The 15,928-nt window shown below is 38.8% G+C and overlaps 1 protein-coding gene and 1 long non-coding RNA gene across 5 annotated transcripts in view; both read right to left on the minus strand.

Annotated features, from left to right (window-relative positions):
* Positions 1 to 15,928, minus strand: part of LOC124258711 — a 77,162-nt gene that overhangs the window by 21,527 nt on the left and 39,707 nt on the right. The window lies entirely within an intron of this gene.
* Positions 1 to 15,928, minus strand: part of LOC124258709 (E3 ubiquitin-protein ligase TRIM33-like) — a 39,605-nt gene that overhangs the window by 21,527 nt on the left and 2,150 nt on the right. For 2 of the 4 annotated variants that reach the window (XM_046692787.1, XM_046692784.1), the window contains exon 2: positions 13,939 to 14,927. In XM_046692787.1, the coding sequence (XP_046548743.1) occupies positions 13,939 to 14,926 (988 nt within the window). In that variant the 5' untranslated portion in view covers position 14,927. Of the gene's footprint in view, positions 1 to 4,364; positions 4,501 to 13,812; positions 14,928 to 15,928 lie in introns of those variants that run through there. The other 2 variants (XM_046692786.1, XM_046692785.1) reach the window with 2 other exon arrangements.

Raw genomic sequence — 15,928 nt, forward strand, 5'->3', positions numbered from 1 at the left:
TCTTAAAGCAGACGGACTTTTCCTATCCAACCCAACAAACACCATCGTCGCTCCATTCACACCGCTCAATTCAATACAGTCCTGAAGTAAAACTAAAATTGGATACATAGTTTCATATACACAAACGCTACAGTTTATTTGTTTCATAAGCTTACATTTGCAGGGGAAGAAAAAAAGCTCGCGTGAAATAACGTTTAAACATCGGCTTCAAGTCGGCACAGGGCTGAATAATTCAGCGCCTTCTTTACAAAGGGTGAACAATAGTCCAACGCTTTGCCCAGCGCGGGCTATTTGACGGTGATCAAGTGACTTGGATCAGCCAATACATTTCCCTCCACCTTCCCTCCACCAAATACTACTGTTTCAATAAGCAGATTCCTTGCCTCTACATTTCTATTTCTTTCGTCTCTCTCCAAATGACGTGACTTTCATGGTATTATACGTGTGCTATATGATATTGATATGCTTCTATCCATGTGTATTTCAAGCCGCTTATTTCAAACATCTCGCTGTTTAGTAAAACTAAAACTGTATCCATTAGTGTACATGGCTCAAAATCATTTATTTCTCATCACGCTATATTTGGATGGAAAAAAACTAGTATGAAATAACATATAAACCTACACCAACTTTCCATTACTTTGATGGTGTTATACTTGTACAGGACGCGTTCTGTATGAAATGTTTTTCAACTACATTTTACATGACTCGAAGATTCCGCCTCCGAACCATGTTGACACAACCCGTCTCTATTGTGATACGATGTACTTTCAACACACACCCTGCATTCATCAAAACAGGTCGCACGCTCTGTCGCTCAATTCAAAACCGGGCTGAGGGTACTGTCTGTCTGTCTATTCAGGGCAGCATGCTATACATAGCTCTATTCAGGACACTTTGCTTTTGTTTTTTTCTTGCTTAATGAAGAGTTTTCTGCACGACTGCCTTAAAACACCCACACCTTTCATTGAACTTTCCTGACCTGTGACGTGCTGTCTATATTTACCTATCAGCTATGATCACGTGACTTACATCAGCCAATCCATTTCCTTACCCTTCCCTCAACCTCCCTCAACCAAAAGGACCGTCTGCTCCCACCTACAATACTACTATTGCGCGCTTATAATTTTGTTTTTATGTTTTTTTCATAACCAGCAATGTATATTATATGTCATGAATAAGTGATAATTGTGTTTTCATTATGTTTGATTTTTTGGTTTCATGTGACCTTTACAATTTTGACAGAGTTCACTATTTGTTACGAGGGAGGAGTGCAGAGAAAGGGACATCCAGGTGTTAGAGAAGCACGTGCACAAGTGCCCACCAAGTTATTGATTCATTAGCCTGTGCTGTGCCGTCTCCATCCTTTCTCGCACACCTGGCTGTCCCTTTCTCTGCACTCCTCCCTCGTAACAAATAGTGAACTGTGTCAAAATTTTAATGATAGTTTCTTAAAGAACGTTTTTGATGGAGTCCGGAAAATTTTCAAATATAAGAAAGCTGTTGGGTATTAGTAAATGATAAACATGTGTACTATTTATATTTATGTGGCAATTTTGTACAATGATAAAATTTGCAGTTCATCGGTCCGTTTCTGACTCAAACGGACTGTAGTGAGTTATACCTCTCCCTCTCTGACATTATCAATAATCACTAAATGCAATTCTTCTGGGCCAACATTCAACTTATTACCTGGGAAGTATCAGAGTAAATTTACATTGTAACCTGATGTCAAGGCGCTGAATAAATGTTCCCTTTAACACCTATCTATTTACTGACATCACACACAGGGAATATCCCATAAACATCAACAACAAGTGATAGCAAAACGTATAAATCAATTCTATGTGTTTAAGGCAATTACTTTCCTGACACGGAACAGATTCGTTGAGTTCATAACTTGCTGAATAAAAATGGTGTAAGCCACATCCATACTAACTACTTTTATCCCTAACTTAACCTTTATCTTGTGCATTTTGTCTTCCGAACATGACCAGCCAAGGGATCGGGGATCCTTACAAGGAAATGTCAGTGAAAAGGGTACATTGATTCCAACAAATATTTGCATACCTGATAATATTGTTCTGCTGTACTTCATATCATTGAACGTTCGTCATGCTTGTGAATTTTCCTGGGTGATCAGCTGATCTCGAAGAAATTCAGTCCTAAGACATTTTCACTATGCATATTGCTTATTAATGGACATATTGAACTGATAAAATGGAAAAACAGTGGTTTTATTTACTGTATCCTGACGAATAGCAGATGACTTTCGACCGTATCACTGAGGTGGAAAATGGGTTTTTGCAGAGGTGCAACATCCGGTTACATGCACAGTCTAATACCCCATGTGAGGGAATCGCCGTAAAAACCTCAGTGCACTGCATGGATTCGAAATCTTCAAAAAGATGCATTTAAGAATCATTATCAAAATGTGATGACACGGTGATCGCGAGATGATTTTTAAGTATCGACTATGAATAATTTTCAGTCAATTGAGCTATGAATCCAAATGGCCGTGTTTGATTCTGACGTTCAACATGATCATTCTGCTTGGTCGCTCCCCTCTAACCTTTGGACTTAATGGTGCATGCGCAAACCCTCTCCCCTCTCCAAACTCCGGGATCCACCCCTACCTACTAGGGGTGGGACGGATACTCGGGTACTCGAATCCGGATCGGGTACAGCTGGAATCGAGTCCTATTTCAAGCAATCGAGTACCCGGAAAGGGAGAGAACTCTGTAATGTCAAGGGAATGTAACTCTAACCTAGAGCAAAAGTGCTAAGTTGAGTGTTTGGGCTCATTTTGAGCTTGATGCAAATGGCAGAACCAATTGGCGACTGCGTGTACCATGCTATTTATTGCAGAAACAGTACAAGTTTAATGCACAAACATCTTGCTCTAAAACACAACGTAAAACACGAAGGTGTTCATTACATTGTGTAACTCTAATTGCTTATTAAGTTAGTTCATAAAAAGCTGTTAAGACTACATTGAATGTTGTCTTTAGTTTATATTTCATTTCAATTTCATGAGACACATATTTTACTTCTGCGTCAAAGCTGAATACATTCACCATAACAGAGATTGTAATTCAATGATTGTATGTGTTGGGATTATCAATTAAAACTAATAAATTAACATAATAAAACGAACGTTTATTGAAAGAGCACATTCTGATTTGCAAATTCAATGTTCGGCTGATTATCATGACAATAAGAAGAAAGATAATCAGAAATATATAGAAGCACAACTTCCAATGAAGAACTCAATGTTCACTTTTATACAAATTTAGAATATTTAAATAACAATAGTTTTGTGCTGTTTTTGTTTATCTAAACGTAAAAATATAGCATTTAGATGCATTTCTTTGTCGCTACATTCAAACACAAGTATTTTAATGCAACTTTTAGTAACCTTCTGGAAGGATAAAACTTTAATTACGGTTAATGAGTTATTCACGGCCCTGTATTTGTGTGTACTCTGTAATGTATAATAGACACACTGTAATGCAACTGACTTGCGCAACAGAGCAAAATGACCAGTCTTCCCTCATGCGAGCGAAGCATTTTGCTATGCTGCTTAACTCAGTTGCATTACAGATTGCCGGTCTGTATATCTCGTATAGAATTTTCCAGTCAGTAAATACATTAATCACATTTCATTCTATGTAAGTTTACATAAAGTCCCCATGTAAAACATCATAGGTTCAGTTAGAATATCACATCTGACAGTAGTTCAACAACAGAATAAATTGCCTTTTTTCATTGACGTAACACACATTTAATTACATCTTTGGTATTGTCCGGTTAATGGAGGTTATTATTAACGACTGTAATATATCTGCACATGAGCAATGAGTTGTCAAGTCATAGTGGAATGTAAGTTAGTAATGGTGTTGCTCTTTGTATCAGTTAAACAGACGTAAATTAAATAGTTTAAGATCAGTTTCAATGTCTTATTGCCATCCTTTCATGTTTTCTATAAAAATCTCTGTCAAATCGTGATTGAATATTCAGAAAGTTGACAGAAGCGCTTTATTCTTGACGTTTCCGGGTACTCGATTCCGATTCGGGTAAGAACATGCGGGTACTCGATTCCATTTTTTCCTACCCGTCCCAGCCCTATCAAACACTTAAAGATGGTTATTAAAGGCCTATTTATATACATAAACGTCTCACAAACTCTTACAAACCCCCAAAGCAGCTTTTGATAATAAAATGCAGCTCGACTTCCGGGTCCTACTTTCTGTTTCGCCAAACAGCCCCATGATTATGGCCCATGCTTGTTTGTTATAATCACAGCAGTCCAGCTTAAGGAGGTATTCTAAGTATTTTCGTGATCTTAAACACTTCATACTGACCTTCATAAACAGTTACGAAGTGTCGATTTCTGAAAATACGTTGAATATTTGTTGTTCTCACGGAGACGGTCACCTGGTTGTTCGGATACTCTATCAGCGATCGCGCTTTCGTGGAACTCATGAATGCGTGACGCAAATTTCGGCCAACCTCGCCCTTTTCCGGCACTTTCCGTAACCGCACAGTCTAAAGCCGATCAGGCGGGGTCAGTGTATGGGATCGTTGTTCTGAATGAATGAATTATATGCGGTTCTAATTCGGGAGACACAGGGCGAGGTTATTACTTCAAAAACAAATAAGTTTGTTTTGTATAACATTGCAGAGAAATGTTACTTCTGTGTGGATCTGGATTGTGGGATTAACGCCACGTATAACCTGTGTGGGCAGTGACAGACAGCGGGGTCATGGGTAGTCGCGGTGAGTGTGCAGAGTTACCTCCCTTGGATACGATGGGAAGTTGGATCCCGAGGTTTATGTTTCTTGTATTGTCACTACCATATACGTGCTTCCGGCTTAAACCAAACAGGTATTCGTCATAAAGCTGAATAAAGTATTGTTTTTCTCATTTACGCTAACACGCCGTTACAAAAAGTGAAGTACAGTTAAAGGGGTCTTTGTCGGTACGGGTACTACAGATTTGTACCCCAGGTGCGTTTCTGAATACATTAAGGTACCTTAAATATAGTAAGAAGACAGAGACGTACCCGGTACCCTAAACGGAGGACGAGTCCATATGCCTAAACCCAAAACTGAAACCGGTTCATGTTATACTTCACGTTCGCTTGATTACGGTTGATGCTGTGCACCGTGAAATTACCCCACTGTGTATGCTATGTATATATATAACGCTATCGAATTCATCTCCTGTAACGGCATTGCAGTTCCGATCCAGAAAACGGTGCAATGCTTAATGGACTCGCCCAAAGTACGTTTCTGTGTTATGAATATGATAGCTTTAGTACCCATGCCAACGACGATGAGTCACACATTCATTTACTCAACAAACAAGCTGTCTGAACAGCAGGAATTTGTTTTGGGTATTTTTCGGTTGTTTGTTTAACGTGGCACTCAGCAGTATCCCAACTATATGGTGGCGGTCTGTTAATAATCCAGTCTGGACCTGACAATCCAGTGATCAACAACATGAGCATCGATCTACCCAACTGAGATACGATGACATGTGTCAATCAAGTCAGCGAGACCAGAGGCCGAAGATAGGACGACAGATTCTGATTTAGGGGGATTTGACGGCAGGCATTGTGCCCTGACCACAAACTTTTGCAATATCGCGCGCGTGCGTGCGTGCGTGCGTGTACCCGATATGGGCTTCACACATGGGGAATCGAACCCGGGTCTTTGGCAAGACTCTTTTTACCACTAGGCTACCACACATCCCCCGCAAATGACAAAGACTGCTGAGTTGACGAATGCAGAGGTTGAGATGAGTGTAGTCTGTTTATCATGGCAGCGTTGGTGAGTGAGTGAGTTGCTGCACGTGCATTTTGTATGTATATCATATAATTCGATTACCCTTGTTACGGCAGAAACGGGTAACAAAATAGAACCCAATATAAAAAACCTTTCGAGTCCATGACAAGAAACTGGTGACTGAGGGCATGAGCAAATGTCTACACCATCGGATCCACACAATCAGTTACGTCGGTCTGACCACCCAATCTCCAGCCGGCTCGGGGCGGTGGGGTAGCCTAGTGGTTAAAGCGTTGGCTCGTCACGCCGAAGACCCGGGTTCGAATCCCCACATGGGCACAATGTGTTAAGCCCATTTCTGGTGTCCCCCGCCGTGATATTGCTGGAATATTGCTAAAAGCGGCGTAAAACTAAACTCAGTCAGTCAGTCAGTCCAGCCGGCTCATGCGACAATGCGACAGTGTAGACTAACTGTGTACAGGACACTATAAAAGTACTGAATAAGATACTCTCCGTCCAAAACATACACAGTCAGGCAACATGTCTGTAAAGCGAAGGGTCCGGAATAACAAGTTCGTAAAAGTTTAAACAAGCATGTAGGAGTTGCGACCCTTTGATAGCACAACTGAGTGGCATTTGGAACTTGGTGTTAAGGACAAGGGGGATACATGTACTTACATCTGTAGATAGGCATCTATATCCACAGAACTATCCCTGTTGTTTCTTTGGCCAAACGATAGGAACCGGTTCTCGGATAGAAATATGTTATAGAAGCTCTGCCAGTTGTGGATGGGTTAAATATGTAACAATGCATTATTAACAGTGTATATAACCACTTGGACGTGTGTGTTATGCTCTTTGTGAGAGTAATGAATCAATCAACGAATGTCTTAATATCCTCCAGATAAGTGCAAGGAGTCTTATAACATCATGACTTAATAAAATAATTAAATAAAAAATTATTCATATATATTTATAAAAATATCGGAACGCTCTCCTCAATATATACAGGCTAAGTAAAGAAGTTGTCCCGGATATCCTTTAGTTTACACAACTACTTCGAGAATTCTACAATTATCACTTTGTTCCATCAATGTCCATGTTATCTGCACCCTGAGAGAATGCTAACATGTCATGCTCGTCCGTTATCTCTTTCTAAACATACATTTCAACATCAAGATTATAAGTTACCGTAGAAAAGAGCATAGCTCGGTCTGAGTGAGTGAGTGAGTTTAGGTTTACGTCGCACTCAGCAATATTCCAGCCAGATGGCGGCGATGTCGCTGTGAGAGTACATGTTGACGGAACAGAATACAGAATGACATGGTGGTGAAAGATATTATATTCCATGGTCAGCAGGAACTGTACTTGTTCTGATATAAAACAAAACCATTAAATCATTATCTAATATTTGTTTTAATCTACCTTTGACTATATTTACAATGTCCTAAATTCCTAACTTTCTAATTCGCTAAACTTCCATTACAAAATCACCCAAATGGGTACTACTGACTAACAATCTCTTGGCGTGCTACCTAATCAACGTATCGAAACGAACTGACCATAATTTCACACCATACCGCACGCGGCAAAAACGCATGTTTTTTGCATGCTCGAGAAGCTTTCCGCGAATCAAATTGTTGTAAGGTGTGTTTTCCCGAACCGTTCGCATGTACTCCAACTAAAACCTTAGACCAAGACCGGGAACAGTGCAGTGAATAAGTACAATGAATATATATAATAATGGATAAACAATTCATTTATGTAGACAATACTTTGCCCATTCCTTGTTCTTCAACACAGTTCTATGCCCCAAACGCTCTCATAGTTGTTTCTATTTATGTTCTTTTTATATTCCAAATTCGTTTTCGTTATTGTAATTTTAAACTAGTATTCAAAAACCTTCCATCTGATTATGTACACATGAGGTCATACTCAGCTAAGAATATATATGTGTGAGGTGCATGTGGAAGAAATCAGGCACATAAGATGGTATGTATGGGAAGGTTTGTGCATCATCTTATACAGCTAGCTTTCCATAAGTTTAAAATTTTAAAGAGATTATACCTCTCCTGGTCAAGGCAAAATGAGTATAAAAGCAATATATACAAAAATCTTAAAGGTTAGCACAATTGATACACTCGTAATACGCTCAATGTAATACTAGACACCTGTTTTAAACTGTCCAAACAAGATATATAAATAAAGATTACTCTGTTTCATTAGATTGATGAAATTATAAGTAAATAGTTGTCATACATGTTTACATATTACTACCATTGAAACAGTGAAGAAATCTGATAATACAAAACACTGTATACACGCAAATAAAGATACATGCACATATAATGAAATCAAACGATGCAACGGAAAAAGCTAATGTACAAATAAAGTTTTTAAAAGTCTGTTTCAACATTTGTATGTCACCATGGTTAATGTTTCTGATTAATGTTCTGATGATTTTAGATAAATGTTATGAACTACATCTGGGTACTTGGAATCATGTTTCGAACTGAATTTATTCCAAGTAAAGTAAATCTTGTTTGTTTATATATATATACATTTAAATATATGTGACATTAGATGTACCATATGAAATTAGAACAAAATTGACAGATTCATGCTATAGGTTATTGAACATCTCACATGTCCATTTTTCAAAACCACGTGGTTCCGTTACATTTCTACATCATTTCGGTAATCGCAATCTTAACAAGGAGAGGTGAACTGGGGTTTTAATGTTCCATTGAAAAGTGAACATTAAAGAGAGGAGAGGATCCCTGTCAATCATGGCGGGACCGCTGTGCACAACCGCAATTGGTGAGTGAGTGCACTTGCGTCTGTATATCAGATAATTTGATAACCCTTTTTACTAAAGAAACGGGTAGAACCCAATATCAAAATCTTTAGAGTCCATGACAAGAACCTAGTGGTTGAGAGCATGAGCAAAGATCCACACCATCGGATCCACACAATCAGTTACGACCACCCAATCCTCAGCCGGCTCATGCGACAAGCAAGCATACATACATACATACATACATACATACATACATACATACATACATACATACATACATACATACATACATACATACATACATACATACATACATACATACATACATACATACATACATACATACATACATACATACATACATACATACATACATACATACATACATACATACATACATACATACATACATACATACATACATACATACATACATACATACATACATACATACATACATACATACATACATACATACATACATACATACATACATACATACATACATACATACATACATACAATGACAACCTAAGAGACAAACTTCACTGATTCCACAAAAGCAAATTGTCGTGTCATGAAGAATAGAAGACATCATATCGTACCCTTCTTAACATTGTAAACCAAAAGTCACCGTGTTTTTTAATTTGATTTGTTGAAAAATATGATCGAATGGTATTTGATTCCCGGAAATAGCAATACACTGCGCACTGACACTATAAGTTGTATGCTTCTCTCGAGGGTAATACTTTTTGTTGTACGCCTCTTTGTAGCAGTGTTTCTCGAGCCGGTAATGGGTAATATTAAGGCTATGATATGAGCTTTTTCTTACATAAATTAATGAAATGTAGAAAGTGGACAGGCTCACTGACGGACACATGCCAATGCAATGTTTATGATGTACTACCATACAGCTGAATATGTGCTGAGTGTGGCGTTACACAGGATGATTCGGTATACACGATGTTTTGCTGATGATACGCATACAATTGGATCGTAACGGGCATATCAGTTCTTGATCCTTCACCAATAACAATTCTGTAAGCAATAAAGCTGTTCTTCTATTTCAGATTGGGCTGTTTTCCTGTGTTTCCTTTGTTCTGGAGCCTGTACGTGGCTGCAGCCTGTAGCTCGCTGACGTCGGTCTCCAGGTGCTGCTGAAGCATGACAATGGCTGTCTGCACCATCTCCATGTCAGTGTCCAGCAAGTGGATCTCTTTCAGCGTTGTGTACGACTTGTGAGCAGAGGAGAACAACAGGACAGCATCCAGGAAAGACTGAATGCAGATGTCAATGGGCACACCAAACACACCTGGTCAACAGAGGAAAGATCCCATTGACAAGACATTTAGTTTATATGGTTCATACATGGGCATGGGCAACTGTGAATGATTGACCTAACGCCGTCTCAACACGCAGAACAATACACGCTGTTCCTTGATAAGAAAGCGCAGAATTATGACTTTGTACTATTTCGTTCTTTAGGGGAATTATTTGGGGTTTTTTTTTTACAGGTCACATGCAACCAAAAAATCAAACATAATTAAAACACAATTATCACTTATTCATGACATACAATATACATTGCTGGTTATGAAAAAACATATAAACAAAATTATAAGCGTACAATCGCAAATCAAAAATGCAATATTGTGTACTTGGGTTTACTTCCCAAGAAACGAAGTAGCCGGGATACCGAACCCAGTCAGAGCGGGTGGGTGTGTACTCAAGTGTAACGGCTGGTTCATTTGCAGATGTCCTCACGGCTCATTGTGTGTGTATATATAGAGATGTTGGGTTTTGTAAATACATGCTCATTTTTTGTGTATAACATTTTGCAATCAACAGACATCATGACATGTCATGTGTTCAAGTATCACACCTGCCTGTCTGTGTAATTACATAATGTGACAGAGACCGAACTCTGGGCATAAATCAATGCATTTTGTTTATGGTGTATAGCCTGATTGGAATTTATTTGGCAGAGCATATTACTCAGCTTTCACCTTCAGAAACACCCCTTGGAGTATTTTTTCGTTTCAGAGTGCGTAATTACATTCAAAGAGAGAGAATTAAAAACATATACGCATTAGAAACAATAAATAGCCTTTTCAATCAATGATGGCAACTTAACATTACTGTTGTTATTTGGACAATGTACGATTAAGGTGACAGACTTTAAATGACTGGTTTGTGCGTTAATGATGATCAGAACAAATACAGTGGTAATAGTATAGTGTATGATAATAGACAGGGACCTCTTATATATTATCTAGGTAGCGCATATCAAACAGGAACTGTTAACACTTACATTTACGGCATTCTAACGTTAGTGATGTATTTACATATATATGTATTTTACATACTGTATTATTTCAATGCCGTAAATGCTTAACCAAAGGTAGACGTTGCATAGCCAAGTACATAGCATTTACATGAGATTACCCGCGGATATTTACCAGAATGTACTCCTACTTACGCTATGTAATTTAATGACTATCTATCACTTGGCATATCAAGTGATGTACATTTGAACTAATCTACTAAAATCTATCTATCTATAAACATACTATTGGCATCCACGTTGCCTTGTGGTGTAATAAACTGTATTAACGTATTATTAAGGCTAGCAAAACGTCGTATGCAATTGACAACATATAACGTCAAGACTTTAACTACTAAAATGATATAATCTTCCCTTAACAGGGATGGCTGCAAAGTCCTTTTGAGTTTTTATTCGTGGCAGAGTGAAGTGTCTGTCACTAGATTCGTCATATATAGTGACAGACATTCTGTAGAATATCTTCGTTACCTTAGATATTAGCTGTAACATAAACGTGTCAAATGTCTGGTGTATCAATTGCAACTGAGTGCACTGACCACTTAAAATCGCTTATATTACTATGTATGGAACATGATCTATTGATAATAAGGATGCATCTGGCCATGTGCAGCATGTTACAGCCTGGGACATAACCCTCGCAGTGGCAGCTTGGCTGATTTGCATAATTCGAGTTTGTGAGGGTCAGCTACGTGGGTTGCAATTGACTCAAGTCTATAAATATATCCTAAGAAATTTAATGTTTCGCTAGTTGATACATATTGATCTAAATACGCAAGAAATATGACCACAATAAGTTTAAATAAATGATAGTGATTTTATGACTATGACAACAGTATAGTCAGCTCTTCCACAGTAAAAAGCAAAACAACCTTGTCCACAGCTAATATTTCCGTCTTACCTGTACTGATGAAAGGAAATGCAATAGAGTTGATGAACAGCTTCTCATGACTGTAGTTCAGACAACGAAGAAATGTGCGAGTCAACTGATATGCACATTTTTCATCCTTGTTGGAACATGGACTGGTCCCACTGTGTGTAGAATGTAGCGTCGGCCAACTAAGCATCGGGCTTGTATGCATGACGTCACTGACGTTGAGGGGGCTTATGGAGGCGGACGTGTCTCTAACACTCACGTCTCAGTTCACTCCCACAAGCTCTCTCTATGGCCTCAGCTTCATCAGTAACGTTCCTCAGTTCTCCATTAGTTGCACTGACGATTCCTTCAAACTTACATTTCTCAATGTTACCCTAGCAGACTTTCACTTTAATACCATCTGACAGAGCTCCAGATAAGATTTAGCTCATGTGGGTACTGTACCCACTGTATTTTTTTGGAGTGGGTATTAAGAATGTTGAGTGGGTATTTCATTTTCCGTTACCCACTGCTATCAAATATGTGCGTATTTCAGTCATTTTACTCACCTAAGTATATGTCATTGAGTAAGTTTACTAAGCAGGTATGTTCTGCCTTATGTCATACCTAATCAAAACCAATTTCAATATAATGGAAATGATTTCAGAAAAAATCACTCATCCTATGCTGACAGTACATTACTTGTCCTATACTAACAGTACAACTTGATAGCAATCGATGTCTTTTTCATTACGCAAGCAATTTTTATAAATATATTCCGTACGCATTTGTTTTAAACTTTTTGCGTATCTAACATTTTAAATGCGTAATTGGTACGCAACAATTATTTTTTCAATGCGTAATTGGAAAATTTCTTTGAGCCTTTTACCCGGCTACGCAGCATATCTGGGCCTCTGCCATCATTCTGTTCTAATCTGACAACCACCGGTTCTTGAGCGTCTTCTTGAACCAGTTTTTTTAAAAAAAATCTCCGAAGTGCACTATTTCCAGATTCTCCTCGCAGATTATCTTGATCTGCTGCTGACGGGTCATGTCCCCGCCGTCTCATCTGCCTATCAACAAAAGATGACATTAATAAGGCTCATCCAATGTATTTTTCATTACTGGACATTTAAGCAGGTTGAATTTAACATGGATGATTTGCCTTTCATCCGATGTCAACTAATTGCAATGTCATTTGTAAAACGCTAGACAATGAGTGAGACATCTCCTATAATTTACCCCATATTTACATAGTTGTTAATCTGTGTACGAACAGGTATACTTGTTATTTATTCAATATGTTATAAATTATAAATTATACATACGTTTTTCTAAGTATCGTTTCTTTAATAGGGATGTTTCGTTCGGCGGTGAAGGTTTCCTCTTGAATATGCTGGATAATATCGTTCTTGCTCAAGTATTTTAAAGCAGCATCACATACTTCATCTAAGCACATCAGAAGCTGATCAATTTCTGAAAAATGAAAAATAAATAATATCCGTTTAATGCCGTTTTCAAGAAAAGTGCACTTAAATACTGCTGAGTACTAGTACAAGTACCATCTTCTAACGTATTTTGGTGCGTTTTGGGAATCGAACACTCCAGTTCTCCGATCAGTAGGTAATGTTATATCTAACACAGTATCATCACAATACACGTGTTAAATGTATGGCATTTAGCTACACACGTTTCAATTGATGCTAAACCCACCTGTTCACAATATCCCTCTCATAGACCTTTCTTACTCTCTTCTTCAGCGCCGTTGAGCAAATACTTTTTGGAAGCAGGCGCTAGTAAATTCATTATCATTATCATTATTATTATATGGGCTGTAGTATATTTATACTAGTTTGGAATCATCAAGGCACTTCAGTGAAACAGGAGAAAGCGTTCATGCAGTGGTGATAATATTTCAGTAACAACCTGGACAACCTTTTTTATGATAAACACGTATTAACTATGTAGCCATCAACTACTATGAAGGTATAATTACATGTATGTCATGTACGTTGATGTACTCACCTTTCTGGGTGTCAGTACACTCTCTCACACATCCTACTTCTGACAACAGTTTTTCGACAAGTTTTCCATTTGAGGCAGAAAATGTCACTGCAGGTTCTGTCGCATTTGATCGTCCTTGACCTTGACCTTGACCTGATGCTTCCAGGCTGTTCTTGATAGCAGGATACATCTGCAGCATTTCCACAACATCAGCTTTATCCCTGGCCTGTGTGAAGTATGTTTCAGTTGAGTCTATAACAGCAAGAGTGTTGTCTATCGCCTCCACTTCCTTCTTAGACAGAGCCAACTTTGTCTCACTTCTTTGGTTGACGTCTTGGTCCAAACGTGCTTTTCTTTGATTAAGAATACTTGTCATGTTATTAAAGTATGTGTTGACATCAGAGCTGGTTTTTCTCTGAGCTTGCACGATAGCTTTTTGACTTTGTTCTTCACACATGCGCCTCTGACGCAGTTGCTGGGCATTTGTTTGGACTGCTTGCATCAATGACTCCAGCTCCTCTAGTCGATTCTTAGCCACGTCCTCGAGTTTCTGGAACTCATGACCTTTATGTTCCACAACCGTGCAAGACATGCAGCACAGTGTATCATCAGTAGCACAGAAGAACTCCAGCTGGTATTTAGGGTGATGAGTGCAGCAGTGACGCTTGCCTAACATGTTCAAGGGTTGCTGCAAGGCATCACTCAGGGATATGATCTGATGGTCGCGAGTCAGTTGATGACGTTTGTGTACATATGTGCACTGCTTGCACAGATACACAGAACACTCTTGGCATCTGGACTTGGCTGTATTGCCATCGGGGCAGTCTGTGCATGGGACGTTCCCTTCGTTCTTCATTTGAACAAAATCAGTAAGTTTCACACGGACCAGATCCAAGGGCAATGAGTCCGCCTTCCCTGGGACATTGTGGACTTGACGACATAGAGGACATGTGATCTGGCCTTTCCCCTCCTGGGCGAGCAGCTGCTGAAGACACTGTGTGCAGAAGGCGTGGAGGCAGGTGATGAGGAGACGAGGACGTCGGTCAGTCTGGTTGAAATGTTCCACACACACAGGACACTCCAGGAATGTGTCTTTAAGGGCGCTCATGTCCACCTTCTCCTGGGCTTCAGCCATCCTGTAATATATACATTAACATTCACCTGTTTACAGTCCGTTTGAGTCAGAAACGGACCGATGAATTGCAAATTTTATCATTGTACAAAATTGCCACATAAATATAAATAGTACACATGTTTATTATTTACTAATACCCAACAGCTTTCTTATATTTGAAAATTTTCCGGACTCCACCAAAAAAGTTCTTTAAGAAACTATCATTAAAGGTCACATGCAACGTAAAACACAACTTTGCAGATTCTGATACCTTTCGGTATGGACTTACCGAAACAAATCATCAAAAATGCAAATTCAACTTATAAAGTTGAAAAATAACGCGATGAAAAACCCGCGCGAAATCGTAGTTCAAACGATTCACTAACTTTCCCCCAGCGCTTGGGGGAATTGAAGTGGTTTCAACATCTGGGCTGCGCTAATAGCACATGCGCAGTGAAATAGGTTCGCGGAGCTTGGAAGCGGGTTGTCCGGGGAATATTCGGTGAAGGCTTTGGTGTGAGCTATTTTTCTAATGTTTTGTTGATATTTCACAGGCGCGAGCTTTTTATATGTTATTACAGTAGATTACCGATTTAACTGTTTATATAATTTCATTTGTCTATTTCACCATACTTTCTTCTTACCGAGTCACTTTCTCAGTTCGATACTTAAAAGCGATGTCATTATTTAGCGTCGATAGAATGTCTAACTGTGATATAGATATGTCGTTGTCACAGACAAATCTCAATGTCTGTTTTATTGGCACATATGTGTCTGCCTGCCCGTCTGCTAATGACAATATGCAATACACAATTTCAATCACTGACCACATGCAATTTGAACTTAACACCAAGCAGGCTATACACCATAAACAAAATGCATTGATTTATGGCCCTAGTTCGGTCTCTGTCACATTATGTAATTACACAGACAGGCAGGTGTGATACTTGAACACATGACATGTTATGATGTCTGTTGATTGCAAAATGTTATACACAAAAAATGAGCATGTATTTACAAAAC

This window comes from Haliotis rubra, unplaced genomic scaffold (genome assembly GCF_003918875.1).
Source record: "Haliotis rubra isolate DU_JTF1 unplaced genomic scaffold, ASM391887v1 Scf7, whole genome shotgun sequence".
Lineage (NCBI taxonomy): Eukaryota > Metazoa > Mollusca > Gastropoda > Lepetellida > Haliotidae > Haliotis > Haliotis rubra.